The sequence below is a fragment of the Myripristis murdjan genome, chromosome 9, assembly GCF_902150065.1.
Source record: "Myripristis murdjan chromosome 9, fMyrMur1.1, whole genome shotgun sequence".
In the NCBI taxonomy this organism is placed as follows: Eukaryota; Metazoa; Chordata; class Actinopteri; order Holocentriformes; family Holocentridae; genus Myripristis; species Myripristis murdjan.
In genome coordinates, this window is record NC_043988.1 from 18,288,006 (window position 1) to 18,306,525 (window position 18,520).

Consider the following 18,520-nt stretch of genomic DNA (forward strand, 5'->3'; position numbering starts at 1 on the left):
ATTATAGTAATGATTAATTTAGCACAGGTGAGACCAGTTTTTCAGTTTTCCTCACGCTGGTGTGGCCTTCTGCTCTGCTGAACGCAGCAGCTCGTTTGACTTTAGAGTAGATAAAGAATCTCTGTCCTCTCAGCGTCTGTTCAGCACAGCCGGGGGATGCTGCGTCTCTTCATCGCTGCAGGCAACTAGCGTCTATCTGCAGGGGCTCGTCTTCACAAAATGCCTCTTTGAGAAATCTGAATATTCCTCCCAGTGAGAGTTTTTTTCATTTTTATTTATACCAGAATATGCAGATTAAACAAGTAGAGGTTAAATAGAAGACTTTTAGTCTTTGATACAAAAACATACTGTACATGTTTATAAATGACTGTTAAATGTGTCCCAGGCAGGAGTTGGCATGGGTGGTGGATTTGCATAGATAGTTCAGGAGGAAATATATTTTGATTCAGAAAGACTTTTCCCCCCCTGTTTGTTAATTTATTTATGGCTATGGTTGTTAATGGCTGTGTTTATAAAGCCAGTGTTCGTGGCTAGATAACATCTACTGTAGATTGTTGTTTGCTAAATGAAGCTCAAGAGCCAATAATCTGTTTTTATGTAGAATTTTGATAGATAATGCCATTGCAAAACCATCATTGTAATGCTGTATATCTCGGCAAAACAGTGGCTATGATTACAGTGAAACTGAGATTGGTTTTGTTCAAGGTTCAACCACTTCTGCTTCAAGTCACATTCACTTCTGGTTTCAAATACAGATCCCGGTGTTAAGCTTCCCTGCACATCCCGTGTGTGTGAATGAAATGTGCATGATTGTTTTGGTTTACATTGTAAGGACACACTATCTGAAACCATCAAATGCTCAGTATAAAGCACAGACTGCAAGGACATTGGTATGATCATGTGAGACAACATTTAGTAGCACTTGCCTCATCTGAACCCTGTGGTCACACCACACACACATACGCACACAAACACACAAGGGCAGTGTCTACTGCTGTGAATGAACCTACTTTTGGAAACAGTGTCCTGTTGTCCAGATTCAGCCTCAAAATAGCCCCAAGTAGAATATACTCATCAAAGAAAGAATTTAGTCCCTCAATTTTAATTAATATATTAATAAATTAATTGTTTTTTGTTTTATTTATTTTAACAGGCTCAAAAATACTTATAGGGTGTGCAAAATATCATTTTCTTTTATCAAATGTTTTTATTTATGGTTAATTCATTGATTGATGCAACAGATATGCTCAGAGCTGTTAGTTCTTTAATCGCACTTCATGTGGGGAAAAAAAGGAAGGTGTGTGTGACGTGTGTGTGTGTGTGTGTGTGTATAGACATAGCACACAGTTGAAAGCACAAGTGCAGGAACAAAGCAGCAAGGAGAAGAGACTGCCTAATGATTAAAACAGCCTTAAAGCAAGATGAGATTATATATTTTATTGCTGCTTGTTTGTGTTAATGCTGAAAGAAACGACCCTCAGTGGTCCTGGAGACTTAGTGTGTAATAACAACTCAGTTATAATAAATTCCCCAAATCTTCAGACATTAAGAATAGTATTAAAAATTACCTCTGCAGGGTTTTCTTCACACTATTCAAATTCCTGTGAGAGTCTCTCTTTCTGTATTGAAGATGAAATGGCCTGTGTCATGCTAGGTCTTACTTTAACTTTAATTGACTTTGTTCAGATTCCAGGAACTTTGTACTGTTGCCATGCTAATGAAAATGTTCAGTGTTAAGTGTCTTTAGCCCTCACCCAAGAGCTTGCACTCTGCAAATAACTCTGTCCTCCATATCTTTGAATCTCTCATTCTTTTATTGGAGCCAACAAAAGAAGAGTCAGATGTTAAGCATTCATTAAACGCTCTACATAAATAATAATCCTTTATCCTCACGCCTCCGTTTCTGCCTCTAGGACTCAGACAACCCAGACCTAAGGGACCGTGGCTACATCTACTGGCGTCTGCTCTCCACAGACCCCGTGGCCGCCAAGGAGGTGGTTCTGGCTGAGAAGCCACTGATTTCTGAGGAGACAGACCTGATTGAGCCCACTCTGCTGGAGGAGCTCATCTGCCACATTGGTACGCTGGCCTCTGTCTACCACAAGCCGCCCAGTGCCTTTGTGGAGGGCAGCCGTGGGGTGCAGCACAAGAGACTCCCTGCCCGCGCCGGATCGTGAGTCATACACATACTGCTCTGATGTTCTCTAAAAATGTAGCAGCCATTCAGCCAGGAGGGTTTATTTACTCAAGTGGACCTAGCATCTTGACTCCTCCATCATGTTTTCCCTGTAGTCTGCTGAGTCATGTACTTGTTGAGGAGTGTAGTCGTACAGCTGTTCTCCTTCCTTCCTGCCTGCCTGTTTGCCTTCAAATGGAACTCAATGCACCTACTTAACATAGGTCTCAAGATAATGTGGATGTTTTGCTCAGAGGTCAAGCCTCATCTTAGTTCAGCTAATTGGAGTCATGTCCTCATTTTGTTTACAAAAAATTTGATACTTTATTTGTTAAAAAAATCACAATTGAACAAAATGTCTAGTATTTAAAAAAATAAACAAAACAAAACAAAACAAAGAATATTACTACTTAAATAAATGGTATAAAGCAACGTTAATGAGCATTTTTGTCCTCTTCTACTGCTCGCTTTCCCCTAGTGGGGAGAGTGCAGAGAGCCCAGACACAGTGTCTACCGGTGGAGTCTCCGAGGCCCCTCCTGCTGTCATCCCATCCCAGGGAGACCTGCTAGGAGACCTGCTCAATCTGGACCTGACCCCTCCCACCACAACTGGACCCCCACCCCCCACCTCCAGCATGCAGATGGGGGCCATGGACCTTCTTGGAGGAGGACTGGACAGCCTGGTAGGTGTCCTCTCTAACACTGTCACTACTGCTCTACTGAAGCTGCCAGATGCTAACAGGCTTTAATGCATCTCAGAATCATTCTCTGGCACATCAGTGACTTTTCCATTGGTCAGCTGTTTAATTTTAAGGGCTAAATGTCAATGGGAGATAAATTCATTAGTGTATGATTTTCCTTTTTCTACCTTTATTTTTGTTTCCCCGGCTTTCTGTTTTCTTTTGACCCTTGTGTGTTTTCCTGTCTTTGTTCAATGCTACACCTGCAGATGGGAGATGATTCAGAACCGGTAACTACATGGAGGGAGAGGGCAGAACAATCACATATCATGTCATACCACTTTATTGTCAAGAGATTAGCCTGATCCCTGATATTTTACTCTCTTGTTCACACACAATTGTCTGACATATCTGCACATCATTCCATCCTTAATTTTCATCCTGATATTTACTGTAAGCTTGACGTAAACCTTTGAGTCCCATCTCTTTTCTTATCTCTGAGCTCTGTGATGTGTTTCATCTTTCAATCAGTCACACATTCCTCTGCGGACGGACACTCCTCAGTCACCTCAGCTTCATCATCACTCCCCATCGCCCCCAGATTACAGCCCAACCGAGGTTGGTCCAAGGGACCATGGTGTACCAGTAAATGTCAGCGTAGAATCCCTCTCCCCTGTTTACCGCTGTGACCTGTGGATTCTCTTCCCCCCACAGATGCTCTGTGTGTTTAGTAGCTTGCTTGTCATATCAAACTGTTTAGCTCCACAGTTCCCTAAGAGTTCCCTTTAGGACCTCTTGCCCATGTCAAAATAGTGTTTCCTCTGTAGTTTAGCTTTGTCAGTCTTTTGCATCACTCTTGTTCCTTCCATCCCTAAACTTATCAGCATCACAGAAGTGACACACTAATGACACACTATGATTCTAATGACACACACATAATTAATTGGTGTCTGACATAATGACAGAAACAAGATGTGAGCTGGCTAGTCTACAGTTGTTTACTGATGACTTTAAGGTTAACTGCCAAGTACAATATTTCACTGTATAATCATAGCAGCTACAACAACAACAACAATAATAACAATAATGATACACTTATCAAAAGGCTAGCAGAATTGCAGTAAATAGTAAAATAGATAATTATCCTATAAAAGTACTAAGATAATACATTTATCAAAAGGTTTTTGTAATTACATTAAATAGAATAAATGTGTTTCAGGAATCAAAACTCATTGTATGTGCAACATTTGTTATTACAGTAATAAAGAAATCAGCTAATCATTTCACACAGATAATATGCATATGTCATACAGATACACAAATCCATTTCAGCGTCTGTGTGCCTCAGCGTTGCCTAGGCAACCACAGACGTAACTAGTGTTTGGCTGCTCTAATGTAAATTAGCAATGGAATTAGCAATGTAATGTAAATTAGCAACAATGGATTTATGTGTTTTGATAACATTAAACCACCTGAAATAATAAAAGAAATACTAAAAGAATAATAAAATAAACAAGACATGAGCTGGCTTGTCTTCAGTTGTTTGTTGGTTAGTTCACTTTACTGACAACTGAAGAATGCTGCACAAGCCCACAGTTTGAATTACCAAAGTTGTGCATGCCTTTATGTTTCAAAAGAAATTTATTAAGATTAATAGGGAGGCAGGGATGTCTGTAGTGTGCATAATAGTGTGTTTGCAGTAGAAACTACACAGAAAAAATAGGAATGTTATCTTGTGTGCCACACTTTCACTGAGTTGCATTTGAAGAGACCCTGCTGGATTTCAGCTGCCACTCAGCTGGAATTGCAGTGGACAGTGAAAGCTCAGTTACATGAAATGAATACTTCAATATTGATAACTCCCCTTTTACACAGTTAAAACACATAGCTGTCATTAATCACTGAAGCAGATTGTGAGACCCTCGCACTTCTCCATCCATCCTCCTCAAACTCCTGACTCTGTTCTGACATTTTGTGCCAAGATATAACCTGAATGTTTTTTCCTTTTTTTCCCCCCCTGTTCAGCTTGGCGGAGATATTGGAGGAAGTCCTGCTGTAAGTCATCATGTTTGATTTTTCATACACCTCTGGTTTGATTGTTCTCTATGGAGTGACTTGGAATGTGTTTTGATAACATGCTGTTTGGTGGTCTACAGATGGGAGCTAGTTTTGGGGCTCCTCCAGCTGTAATGCCCGGCTCTTTCAATGCTCCTGTCAGCGGTGGCCTCAGTGACCTATTTGACCTTGGAGGTGGAGTTGGTATGCCGATGGGAGCCTACGTGCCTCCTAAAACAGTGAGTCTTCCATGTGATTATTATATTATTATATTATTATTATATAGCAGTGTTGTCAAGACAGAGGAAAGAAACAGAATGCTTATCAAAAGAACAAAAACAACAAAACATTGGACTGAACTGGAGGTGGATTGATGCTTAAAATGTTTTTTTTTTTTTAAATACTCTGTGCTTAGGTGTGGCTACCAGCCATGAAGGCCAAGGGTCTGGAGATCTCAGGCACTTTTGCTCGTCGTTCTGGGGTCGTCCAAATGGAGATGACCCTCACAAATAAAGCTATGAGTGTCATGGGTGACTTTGCCATCCAGTTCAACAGAAACAGGTCAGAGCACTTTGGTGAATACTGCATGTACTTGGTTTAAATCTTGAACACCAGCAAAGGCATCACTATTTACATTGTTGTGTGTTTGTACATCATTGTGACTTGGTCTTTTCTACCCATGTTCGTCTATAGCTTTGGTCTGGCCCCAGCCGGTCCACTCCAGGTTCTCACTCCCTTCACCCCAAACCAGAGTATCGAAGTCACCCTCCCACTCAACACCGTGGGACCTGTCATGAAGATGGAGCCCCTCAATAATCTGCAGGTAGTTTCGTCATGATTTGCACGTCTGTGAGTTGGAATTAAAAAAGTCAACACATTTTAGCCTTGAACAGATTTTTAAAAACAGTTTTATTTTAGATATTAAAGGATACAGTTACTGGGAGGCTAGAGAGGAAATGATAGTTTGAGGACAACTGTGCTCGGAAAATTTAGTTTGGAATGTCAACAACACCGGAATTGATACATTGTAATGTTCAAGAGTTAGTACAGTTGGCTTACAAGAGTAAATAAACATTTTAAGAGTCTGACATTTCTAGGTTGTAGACCTGAAGTCACTGCATGTCATTTTGATAAAATATTAAAAAAAGGACTACTGTAGTGAAGGTGAGCTCAATCTGTCCAAATTCTTTTGCTACACCTCCTGTGTACAAAAGAGCTGTCATCTTATTAACAGCTCTTCTTTGCAAACTAAAGTTGTCAGTGATCCAACTTCTTAGTCATGCATCTTTTTATATGCTAAGTGAACACTACAGAGGTAGAACATCAAAAAAACAGTCAAGATAGAAATGCTCATGGCGCTGACTGTATCTCATGGGACATTAGGTTTTGTCCTAATCGTATGTCTTTTAATGACTATTGGACAATGCCACAGTAAGTTTCTGTCCTCATTTTGAGTCTTTGCTTTTTTCTCATTAGTAGTTAAGCTACAATGCTGTTGGGCTCCCATGCTGCAAATAAAAGGGAAATAAAATATAAAGCAGCATTTAGAACAGCTATGATTAGTTTCAAATAGAAGGAGATGAAGGGGCTGGCTTCTTTTTGATCAGGGCGGTGCTTTTAACCGGACAGAATAGTGTGTTGGAGCCCTGTGCAGCTGCAGAGAGGAGATAAGAGTGTGTAGCAGGGCTGATAGAGGTGGAGACAGTCATTAGTGGTCACACAACACACGGCTGCTTTGTTTTCCCCGGTCTGAGTAACCCTGCTCACCCCTCACTCTGCTGTCTGTAGGCCCTGCTTCTTCTTAAGGGTGCTACCGCCCTTTTTGAAATGTGTTATCTTATTCTTGTCTCTTCAGAGGTTTTGTGTTGTTATTGTCATGATGGGAGATAATGCCTGCAAACCACATTTTGTGAAAGTGAAATGGTACAGTAACACTGCATATCCTTTTTCTTAGGTGATTTTGCCATCTCAGATCCTTCTTTTCTAAAGTAGCTGTAACACCTTTTTTTTCTTTTTTTTAAAGATTTTTTTTTGGCATTTCTGCTTTTTTGTCAGTAGAGAGAGACTGGAAAGGCGGGTGGGGGGGAGTGGAGGGGGCATGCAGCAAAAAAAGTAAAAAAAAAAAAAAAAAAAAAAAAAAAGTACTTCAGTTGTATTTGGTGTCAGATCTACTCTTCTTGGTTAACTTCACTCTACTCAGTTATTATTTTAGCTTTCCTTCACTAACAGAGCTCATGTCCTTTGATTTACTAAAATTTGGCATCTGAAGGATTCTGCAGCCCTTCCCTAGCCCTTGTGTTAGCGACAGTCCTGCACTGCACTCCCGACTAAGATGCCCTCTTGAATTATTCAGGAGTCATTCTTCTGCTATCCTCTGTCTGAACTCACTTTGTCCTTCTCCCAGCTCTCTTTTATTGAGCAGCCTGGTCAATAACTCTGCCCGCTGCTCGTCTTTGCTCCAGGTGCTTCCATTATGCAGTGGTTATTCTTCTGTTTCAGTGTCTTGCACTTTTACTGTCAGGGCCCCTAGACTGTAGAGCATCCTGCTTCAGGAACTCAGACTAACAAATTTACCTTTATTTTTGAAGTCGCTCCTTTCAAAAGCAGTTTTGTAAACTTGCTTTTATGTAATGTCTTTGATTTTGTCTACCTTTTCAATCTTGTCCTTTTGTGTTTATTTTAAGCCTTTTATTTTTAATCACTTTTGTCTTGGATGTGTCTCCTATTTTTATCGTGTTATGTTTTGATCTCGTTTTATGCTTTCTTGTAAAGTGCTTTGTAAACTCTTCTGTTAGATAAGTGTTCTGTAAATATTATTTTTGGTATTTTTAGACTCTAGTTGTTACATGTCACATTTCTTTGGCAAAGCGAAGCCTCCAGCCTTCCCACATAGACTGAGATACATAAAAGGAGACCAGAGAGAGAACATGAATTACATTTTTAAGACTGTAGGACACAGTGTTGCAGAGATTTTAACTTTTGTGAGTGTTTGTGTTGTTGCCAAAGGACTATAAATTTGCTCAGTAAATGCCACAAATACATTGGCAGTGCTCATCCTTAAAAGGGCACTTGAAAAGTAATTACCCGTGTATTGCTTCTTGCTTCTTTTTCCTGTTGTCCTCCTCTACCCCCTCCTTGAATGTAATCACTCTCGCAGGTGGCTGTTAAGAACAACATTGACGTCTTCTACTTCAGCTGCCAGTACCCCATCAGCATGTTGTTTGTAGAGGACGGGAAGATGGGTGAGTATACCTTGGCCAATTCTCTTTGTGCAAAAGCCTCAAACTGTATTGATGTCAGAATAGCACAATTATGTCAGTCTTTTCACTGAATGTACATTAGCGTGGCAGTCCCCTGTGGATAAGATGAATGTAGTGTGTGTGTGTGTGTGTGTGTGTGTGTGTGTGTGTGTGTGTGTGTGTGTGAGTTTGTTGCGGATGGAGCGATAAATCAATAATGTAATATATTGCAGCACTTCTTGTGATACAGCAATACATCTGTGCCAAGTATTGATATTTGAATTTTCAACTCAAATATCAAAACTTAACACAAGTGTATCCCTGCCTTTAGGTATTGTAAGTGAAACAGCCTGTAGGTATTGTAACTGGAACATGTTGCTGTTGCATATTAAAACCCCTGAAAATGTGATTCCTGCTTATTGAAAAAGTATTTTGCATTTTCCAGTGTAGTGTTTTGTTCTTCGGTTACAGATAATATGTTGTATTGTAGCTGATTATTTTACAATATATCGCATATCGCAGAATTGCCTGCATCGTGAACCGTTGTTACCATTGGTGTGTGTGTGTGTGTGTGTCCGTGTCCGTGTCCATGTCCATGTCCGCATACCCGTACTTTTGCATCTGGGGCTGCACACTCGCTCCTAGATTGTGTAGCAGCACTGTCTTTGTGTCATTTTCATTTTCTCCTTGTGCTGGTCGATTGAATCTGGAAAAACATGTTGGCATTTCTCCCTGTGGGGCCAGGACTGCCACTGGAGGCTGTAGGCTAGTGCTCTGAAACCTGAACCACAGCAGGAAAGTTTGTCTTTGGAAGCAAAAACTAAAAACCACTCATCCACCATTCCATTGTGGTGTTTCCTTGTTTTTGTTTTTCTTTGTTTATTCTGCCACAGACTGTTTATTGTCCACATAAACCCTATTTTTATTCCTCATAAACATCTCACTGTGTGCTGTTTCCTGTGACTCATCTTGTATTTCTGTTTTTCTCATCTACAGAGAGACAGGTGTTCCTCGCTACATGGAAAGACATTCCTAATGACAATGAGTCCCAGTTCCAGATCAAAGACTGTCATCTCAACTCAGGTGATTAAAAAGAGGAAAGAAAGTTGCAGTTGAGTGCAGGAGCTGGAATACATAATATCATGGCTCCGTAGCTTGCAACTTCTTCATATGTTTGGCAGACAGTAACTTAAGATGTAGAGCTAGGTTGACAAAGGAGTGGCGATCTGCAAATCTGATTCTTCCTAATGAAGCAAATTGGATTTGATGAGAACTCATCATCGTCTGCAGTTCCTATTTAGGTGTGATAATTTAGTTTTACACAAGCGTGAGAGTAGCTGAACTGGAGGAGAATTCCTAATGACAGCTTAATGGAGATTTCCCCCAACAGATTGAATTTCTTTCTTGTGAACAAAGAGAGAGGGGGTTTCAGATCCTACTGGGGCATGGCAGCAAGTTAATTCCAAATTAGTGTCTATATCTTTGCTGCGCAGACGGCCAGGATGGAATGACTGCCACTGAATCTAGTGAATGTTTTACGGAAAATTAAACCCGGCAGGGTCTTGTATGTTCAGTGGTGCTTTCGTCAGACCACCACAGACTGCGGCAAGAGTCAGACTATGTATTGAATTGTGGTATTATTTATTCAGAGAACATGGACAATGAAAAGGATTTGTAACTTTTTCACTAGTAGTGGCAGTAAATATTTAAACAACACTGATGTACAGAGTATTGTGTGAATTTTTGATTCTGTTCCCCTCATAGATGCAGCCTCCAACAAACTGCAGGGCAGCAACATCTTCACCATAGCCAAGCGCACAGTGGACGGGCAGGACATGCTGTACCAGTCTATGAAGCTCACCAATGGCATCTGGATACTGGCTGAGCTGAAGGTACAGGCAGGAAACCCAAACTACACGGTGAGTGTAAAACATGTAGTGGTTGTTTCCACGACTTGAAATAATGTCATCATTCTGTTGACGCTGCCTTATTATCGGCTCCTAATTTGACTCCCAAAATAAACGTTCACAATTGGAGAAAATGCCAACCTTTGCTGTTTTATGAAATAACACAATTTACTTACCAAGTGGCAGTCAACATGCTTGTTATGTGGTGTGCTGTTAGTGGGGGTGGTGATACGTCCTCTTCCTACTTGTTCCCTGTGTTTAGGTATTTTAAGTGGAACAGTTCTGTCATGTGCATGATTCCTGCTTATTGAAAAATAATGTTGCCTTTTCCAGCGTATTTTTTTCTTCTTCTTCAGTTGCAGATATTATGATCTATCATAGCTGATTATCTTAAAACATATGCCTGTATTGTGGTACCATCATTATTGGGGTTGAAATCTCATGATAGTATCATATTGCAAGTTACCCAGTGATTCCTGTCCCTAAGCTGTAATAGTCGTGTCAGAATATTGAGGGTGGAATTTCTTCATTGCAGAAAATTCAGCTCTTGTATACATCATGAAACCACTGATGGGAGAAGTTTTTTTTTTTTTTGCCAGAGACAGGCAAAATGTTTGCTTGCCTATGAATTCAATGTGATGGTGTCAATAAAACAGTGGCCTCACTGCAAGTCATGAAGGGAGACAAATGACATCATAGCAGTCAATCAGGGGGAGAGAGAGAGACATGACTATGACTGATGTGTGGTGGTGATGATGAGTGGCCCGTGTTGCTGAAGGAGAGAGACTGGTTGATTGCACAGTGATTCAAGTGTGTTTGTAGTACTGGTGGTGACTCACCTTTGTGCTTGTGTGTAGCAATGTGTGTATGTTTGTGTTCTTACATGAGATGTTGTGTGTCTGAGCTTTGGCAGTGTGCTGCTGTGCGATCTCCTCTCTTGATGGATTGCGTTTGCCTTAGAAATTCAGCATGACTCGTCCAGAACTGTGACCTTGGCGTGACTCTCCTCGCATCTCATTACTCAGTCTGCTTTCAGAGCTTGTTTTTATTTCAGTCACTCTTCTCTTGCCCAGTAAATTATATATTAAGATTTTTTTTTATTCCAAATTAATGTTGACATCCTCCTCAGTTTATGTCATAAAGCAACCTGAACATTATGAAAAATAAGTCAGTAGTGATTCAATGAAGTAAATTTGATTAACATGAAAGGCTTTATTCAATAATTTTGTTGCAGTGTTTGTGTGTAGATGAATTATTTTCTGCTAGTGGTGTTGTGTGGTTTTTCATTTACTTGTGCTTGTTTTGTTTTTTTTTTTATTTCCCCTCTGTGTTCATTTGTGGTATTGCTTCATTAATTCAGGATCTCAGAATTGATGCTATTATCATAATGCTTTCACTCGTCTACCCTCAGCTGTTTCTGCTCTTGCACTTTGTGCTTTTTCCTCCCGTCTCCCACTCTGGATCCATGTTGTTACTCAATTTTTAAAGCCAGATGTTTCCTCACTGAGCCTGGAAAGGCTCTTTGACCTGCTTTCCACAGATGGATGCCATCGTAAAATGTTTGAGGAGTCGATATTCTGGCTAACCATATTGTATGTGCAGCGTGCGTTCTGGTGCCTGTCTCTCTGTGCTACAGGCTGCTGCTTGGCCCCGGTGCTCTCTTGGCACAGCACATGAAAGCCAAGCTGCCAAAGCCTTTTGTTGGCAGCTATTTTTAGAGATGAAGAAAAGCCCTGCCCCTGCATGTTTTCTGGGTTCTGCTGAGCTTATGAAGACTAGATTTTGCTATGTGATTTTACAACAGCTTTTATGTTTCCATGAGCAGACAAGCATGCTAGCTTGTTTAGTGTTTGCTGCTACAGAGACGTACTTTTTTGAGGTTGTAATATCACCACTTAATTGGCTTTGGCTCTCCAATGATGTCTCACTACTTGTATCGCTACCTTTTTTGACATAGAGCGTAGTACCCTCATCTCCCATCCCCTGTCCCCATGGCAACGGTGCGACCAATGGTGTTGGCTGGTTCTCTCTCCGAGCCTCTTGAGCTGGTAATTGAAATGGTTTCAGTAGAACTGATAGTTTCAAACACAGAGTCGCACATCCCTCACCACCACTGTGCATGCCCCTCGTATGTGTCAGTTCTCCTTCTATATAGAGTTAATATTTTTCCCCAGAAGTGACTATTTTTGGTTAACACATTTAATTGACATGCAAAATGTAGGTCAAGGCCTAATTTAATAGCCTACCAAAGGGAGCCGTGTTTTAGACTTGAAACATATGAACATGTCTTTTGCCTAGTGACTAAAGTTATTTTTGAATATTAAGGATTATGATGACGTTAACACACAAATTACTCTATTGCCTTGAAGCGTAATACTGTCACGCATTGGAGCTTTTAGCTTTCTTCCCTTTCCTTGTCCCATTACTCTTCTTTCTATTACTGTGCTCTCCCAGTATTTGTTGTGATCTTTCCTCTTTTCTGTTTAATCACTGCAGCATTAAAATGTACTGTATTTGCATGAAAAATCTCAAAATCCAAGCTAGATAGATAAATGTTAGCAATATCATTGGATGATTTGTCATGACATTGTTAACTTTCAAATGTAGCTGTATAACTTCAGCTAGCATTATCAGTAAAGCTGCTAGCCCACATCTGTTGTGGTGCATTAATAAGTAAATAAGTTGCCTGTGTTGCGTTTATGTAAGGTTTTTTTTAACAGCCTCTGCAGTGTTTAAGGCATTTTAGTGGTTTGTTAGTCCAGTGATGTACGTCCATACAAATCTCATTGGAGGTGGTTAGTGGAAAGGGCAAACATCTACTGCATATGAAACTCGCATTATCGCAGTTTTACATCCAAAACACAGAATTATGTATCTCCTGGATACCTGACGTTCATTCCCTTGTGAAGATGAAAAGAGGCTGGATATAATAACCAGGGTCATGGTTTCTGGTCCTTGTGCAGCTTGAATTTCCTGTTTTGTTTATTCATTTAATCATTTATTTATTTATTTATCTATGTTTCTCTCAACTTGTTGCACACCTCTGGGTGATCATCACCTCCAACACTGCTGCAGCTTCCTCTTTTCAAAATCTATTTTTATCCATCTTATTTCCTTGCCTGTCTACTCCTAATGCAATACTGATAGTTCAGCAGTAAGCCTTAAGCAGAATGCATGCATTCTACGCAGCAGCGATAGCATCTGCATTTCCTCACATCTTGCCCCATGCTGACAGGAGTGGGTCCGTGTTAGTATTGCCAGCGGCAGCATGCATTAATAAAGAGCCCTGAATGTGCTGAGGCAACTCTTAAGCAGCTGTACGATGTTCTGCTATTGCCGTGCAGCTCTGTGCTATCTACCAAAAATGGTCAAGGACACAACGTTACCTTGGTATGAAACTGCATTTTTTGTGTCTGGGAGGGACCTGGTGTGAACCTCTCAGCTGACAGTTTGGCAAGTCAACTGGTGAATAATTTATAATTGTAGGCATAATGGTGCCACCCTAAGACACAACATTATCCATCCTGATACCATTATCACAAAGCTCCTGCTGTCTTGTGCGTTTCCTGTGAAGAGTCCATTCCAGGCATTGGGAAAATTGATTCCTGCTATATGAGTACTCAGAGTACTCATGAAAAGCAAGCTGCCTCTGCCAGGCTGTATGAGATCCTGAAGCTACTCCCAGATCAGAATAACATCAAAAGAGTGGCACTATTTTTTTTTTTTTTTTGTATGTGTGGTGTTTTGCCAGTAGCTTATCAAGTAGAATTAAAGGAACGATTTACAATGCAGTGTTTTTTTTTCTGTTCTTGAAATTAACATTAACATTGTTTTGTGTAAAAGGGATAAAGAGATGATAGGGGTATTGTGTTTATTTACCAAGGCCTCCTTTACATCTATGAGCTGGTGAAGCTGCAGAAATAATAACCTGTGTATGTTAGAATATGCCCCAAGTTATCCTATTAACACTCCATTACGCAGCACCTCAAAGATTTGGTTGATCGTGTCAAAAAAATCACCAGATACATCAGCCTGGCCTATGCTACCCCATTACTGACACCACATTGTTTCTGCTCTAGTTCTCACACTATTTTATGGCTTGACATTTAGACAGCTACTGTGACTACTCATGAAAGATGTAATCAGTAAGCTGCTTAACTGTAATTTGTAGATGAAATGTATTTTAGATGTCGGGTCATTACCTGTATTAACTTTCATCCTGTGGTTTATCACGCTACATGTCAGATAGTGGTCATTGATAAATTTCCTCTGGCTTTAGCTCATTTAAAATAAAGTGAAATTATGGTTACCATTCAGGCGTGCATTGCTGTAACCCTGCCTGCCTGTCTTCCTCTCAGATCTCCTTGAAGTGCAGAGCGCCAGAGGTTGCCCAGAGTGTATTCCAGAGCTACGAGGCGGTGCTGAAGAACTGAATCCCAGATGCAGACTGGAGACGAGGCATTGGAAACGGCGCTGGCTCTGCCCACAGCCTCCCAGCCTCCCAGACTCTCTCCTGCTCTCCCTCACCTGACCCACACACACCTCTACAACATGACTGAACACAGGGTCCACCTCCTGCTGTGCTGGGCCTGAAGACCAGGCTCCCCCCTCTGTCATCCAGCTCTATGATGAGGACACTTAAACATTTGTCTGATTCTGACACATTGCCGATCCATTTTTTCTAAGACTGCAGAGGTATCTGGTTCACTTCGTTGGCAAGCCTTATCCCGTCCCCATCTGCACTGCATATGTGAGATTTCAGTGTTTCTGTGTTTGTTCTCTACACTTCAGCCTTCAGATAGGTCTAACATATCAGCTAGTGCTACATCTCCTGCATGAAGACTTGCAGATTCGGCAGTTCCATCAACCTTCCCTGCCTGAGCCGTTTTGCAATAACCTTTATGCTTTGTGGGAAAAAGGCTGCACAATTTGTGTTCCTGTATTCTCTACATGATGCTCTTTCTGTGATTATCTCTGCGAATTTGAATCTATTTATAGTGTCTGTAATCAGCAGGTGAATCACCACTGTCAGCATATTTATTTGGGGTGCTTGCAATTAAAACATGACAGTAAAAGGCTCCTGTTTTCCCACCTGCTGGGCTTAAATCCTTGAACATCTGTGTTGTCAGGGCCCTCCACCCTCCACCCATCTTAGATTAGACTTAACTGTCTATGCCCAGGAGGAGACTCCTAAATACTTAGTAACCATATAATCGTCGTCTTTGTCCCTTTTATGATGTAGTCTACTCCCAGCTTTTGATGTTCTATTTCGAATCAGTCTTTTTTTTTTTTTTTTTTTTTTTTCTTAACAGATCCTCTGCTGTCCTTTAGATTTGAATTTCTTTGGTATGTGCTGTGTGCATGGGCATTTATTTGTTAGTGTGCATTTGTCTTTTGATTTAGTGTCAGATATATCTGGAGATTTATAGACGGAAGGAACAATTGTCTTACATGTGCACATTTCCATTCTCTGCTCTCCTACTCAGTCATTCCATTGTTTAGTTTGTGTTGTTAGTCAAATTATTTGCATCTGGGAAGGTGGGAATCTCAGGTGTTGGGGACGCTGTATCTGCTCTGTGCTCTGTGTCAGCAACAGCCACTTGGGCTCACAGCCAGTTTGCTTTATCTCCTCTTGTTGCAGCTTTTCAAGCACCTCGGCCACCTGAGATCAAGGCTTAGAGGTGAAATGATTCTGAACTATGAAGTCATGATTTGCTGATCTACTCCTGAATACTAAATGTCTAGGCAGCACACATAATGTTCTGTTGCAATAGGAAATTGGCCAGAACATTCAGTTAACATCACCCTAATTTACCTACAGTCTCTAAAAGTGAATTGGATTTTTTTTGTAGTCATTAGACTGAAGCCCTTTTTACCAGCTCTACAGGATGTATGCACTTACACTAACCATTTAGAGATGACAAAGGAGGTAGTTGTGTGTTTGCGTGCGTGTCTTTGTGTGTGGTGATGGCTGATTCATATGAGATGCTGTATTTAAAAAAAAAAAAAAAAAGAAAAGAAAAAAACAATCTGGTGATGGAAAAATCAAATGTTTTTTGAGTGACCTGATTTTGTTCAGTGTGTGTACATCATTTGAAAAGAACTATTAAAAATCTGATATATTCACAGATGTTCAATCTTTTCTCTAAATGACAGTGCTGGAAGTGTAATTATGGGGTCCATGACAAGGCAACACTCTAAGCTACTTAGACCACATTTAGCTTTGTGCTGCAGTATGACTGCACAAAAGATGGCATAATGCAGAGAGATATCATCTATTAAAAGCACAAGTAGGAAAAAAACAGTGACGGCAGGCAGTTATTTTTGTTTGGTTTTATTCCTTTACAATGTACATGCTGCCGTTGTCACCGGAACCCAGTGTGCTGTGTTTTCACAGGGCTCACTTTATAATCATTAATGACCTTTGAAATGTACACTTCTGTGTCCTCGTGGGCCAGGATGTTGCTTTGCAGAACTGCTGACTGTGAGCAGTCTTCACTGCTTTGCATATAAAATCAGCAGTGTATGCCAGTCAGGTGTCCCCACCCCACCCCCACCCCACCTTGCCTTAAGGCCACATCTGAGGTTTATCCACAATACATCCCTGTGGCCAAAGCTGACAGATTTTCAAGTCCGAGCTGTTTGGAAAAGCTTAACGTGGCTTTCAGCTGCATCACTTAATAGGAATGAAGAGCGATTCTCTCCAATCTAAAAAAAAAAAAAAAAAAAAAAAAAATGTTCCCCTGTGAATACACGTGACATGGGTCAACCCGAGGGGAAAGACGCTGACTTTACCGGCCAGGGAAGCTCATTACTGCAGTTGTAGTCATTACTTCAAAGCGGTGACATGAATCCTCCCAATTAGTGCTGCTCCACCAGTGAAACATCCCAGGTAACCCCTGCTCCATATGATGCATTCCGACAGGGGGTGCCACTACCCTGCGTATTGGTAAAGGCTCAGTCCGTGTAATTGCAACGTAAACCCATGGTAGGCTTTCCACCAAACGACAACAAAGGGAAGGTTAAATACGACTTCCCTTAAAGAGTTATCGCCACAAAGAGGACGACCAATTTATTTTAACGATGTAAGGCCTGTTCACTGCGATGGTGTTTGAAAGAGAAACGTATCTTTATAGATGTTTGGCTAATCTCTATCAAAGCTGTTAAGATAAACTCCCTGTTCATTAGGCTCAAATCTTTTAAGGATTTGTTAATCCAAATAAACGATAAAACCGAACTGGGGCATGAAAGAATACTACTAATTAATTAATGCAGCATCAGTTTGAGAAGGCCTAAACCAATAACTTACATTGAGCTTATTTGTGAGCAAACATGAGTCAATCATGCCTTTATAAACTCAAAAGCATGTCACAAATGAAGCAGTGAAATTTTCGGATTATACCAAATGATGTGCTTAAAAGATGTTTACATTGTTTTTATTATTATTATTAATTTCCATTCCCACACATTTAGCTTGAACTAGAGTACCTCTTTGTAAAAACATTTATAAATCATGTTGGCTGCTCCATGAATTTTGACTGATCCATGACGCTGAAAATACAGTTACAAATCCACTGGATTATTCTAGCGCAACATGCACCATGTTTACTCTTCAGATTAGTCAGTAAGGGAATTTGTGCATATCCTGTGTCCTGTTGCCATCCAGCCCTGATGGATGGGACTCATCCTCCCTGCTGCCTGGGGAGCCCTATGGAGAAGTCGTGCTCCTCCGAGACGCGTGAGAGGAAAATCGAGGTTCAGCTTCACGCGCTTTCTACCATAACCCCTCTGACAAAAAAATGAGTTATAGATTCTAAGTGTGCGGCCCGTTGCTCTGTAATTCATTTGCAGCGTAATTTACAGCGCTCACATGTTTTGTACATTACACGATCCTATTGGACAGAGCGAGAGAGAGAGCGAGAGAGAGAGAGAGAGAAGAGAGAGAGAGAGAGAGAGAGAGAGAGAGAGAGAGAGAGAGAGAGAGAGCAGTCTGCAGCCGCGCAGGCATCTCCAACAACAGAGAGCAACACAATGCTTGTTACAGGCTCCAGATGCCTTCACAGAAAACCATTGTCCGCAGTCTGTTTCTCTTGAATTGCCCACCTATTATTCGTTTTCTGCCTCTGTTAAAAAGAGAGATTTTGGCATTGCGTGCAATTGCAGAACACGTGGGAGATCTTTTGGGCTGATCGCTGTGTGGCCGCGTCTTCCCTGTGATGGAGGTGTCTAGTGGTGCATCAGCTGGAAATGAGTGAGAGGTGCAGAGCCGATCAGTGAAGAGACTGGGCAAATCTGTCACACCGAGACGACAGCGACGCTTCTGTGCGTTCAGACAAGGTCAAAGTCTGGCTGGATTGAGATTATGTCCATGTGGAGACCACGCGGACGGACTTGCCGCTTCCTCCTGGGGGAAGAGGTCGCCTGGGGATGTCCCCTGAAGACCACGAGTTTGTCTCGCTGCTG

At 41.1% G+C, this 18,520-nt stretch overlaps 1 protein-coding gene across 5 annotated transcripts in view; it reads left to right on the forward strand.

Moving 5' to 3' along the window:
• Positions 1-16,183, forward strand: part of ap1b1 (adaptor related protein complex 1 subunit beta 1) — a 30,242-nt gene extending 14,059 nt beyond the window's left edge. For 4 of the 5 annotated variants that reach the window (XM_030059319.1, XM_030059317.1, XM_030059320.1 and 1 more), the window contains exons 13-24: positions 1,914-2,173; positions 2,655-2,859; positions 3,126-3,146; positions 3,388-3,474; positions 4,882-4,911; positions 5,013-5,150; positions 5,327-5,472; positions 5,605-5,734; positions 8,069-8,153; positions 9,147-9,233; positions 9,915-10,069; positions 14,416-16,183. In XM_030059319.1, the coding sequence (XP_029915179.1) occupies positions 1,914-2,173; positions 2,655-2,859; positions 3,126-3,146; positions 3,388-3,474; positions 4,882-4,911; positions 5,013-5,150; positions 5,327-5,472; positions 5,605-5,734; positions 8,069-8,153; positions 9,147-9,233; positions 9,915-10,069; positions 14,416-14,490 (1,419 nt within the window). In that variant the 3' untranslated portion in view covers positions 14,491-16,183. The remainder of the gene's footprint in view (positions 1-1,913; positions 2,174-2,654; positions 2,860-3,125; positions 3,147-3,387; positions 3,475-4,881; positions 4,912-5,012; positions 5,151-5,326; positions 5,473-5,604; positions 5,735-8,068; positions 8,154-9,146; positions 9,234-9,914; positions 10,070-14,415) is intronic. The other variant, XM_030059321.1, reaches the window with a different exon arrangement.
• The last annotated feature ends 2,337 nt before the right edge of the window (positions 16,184-18,520 follow it).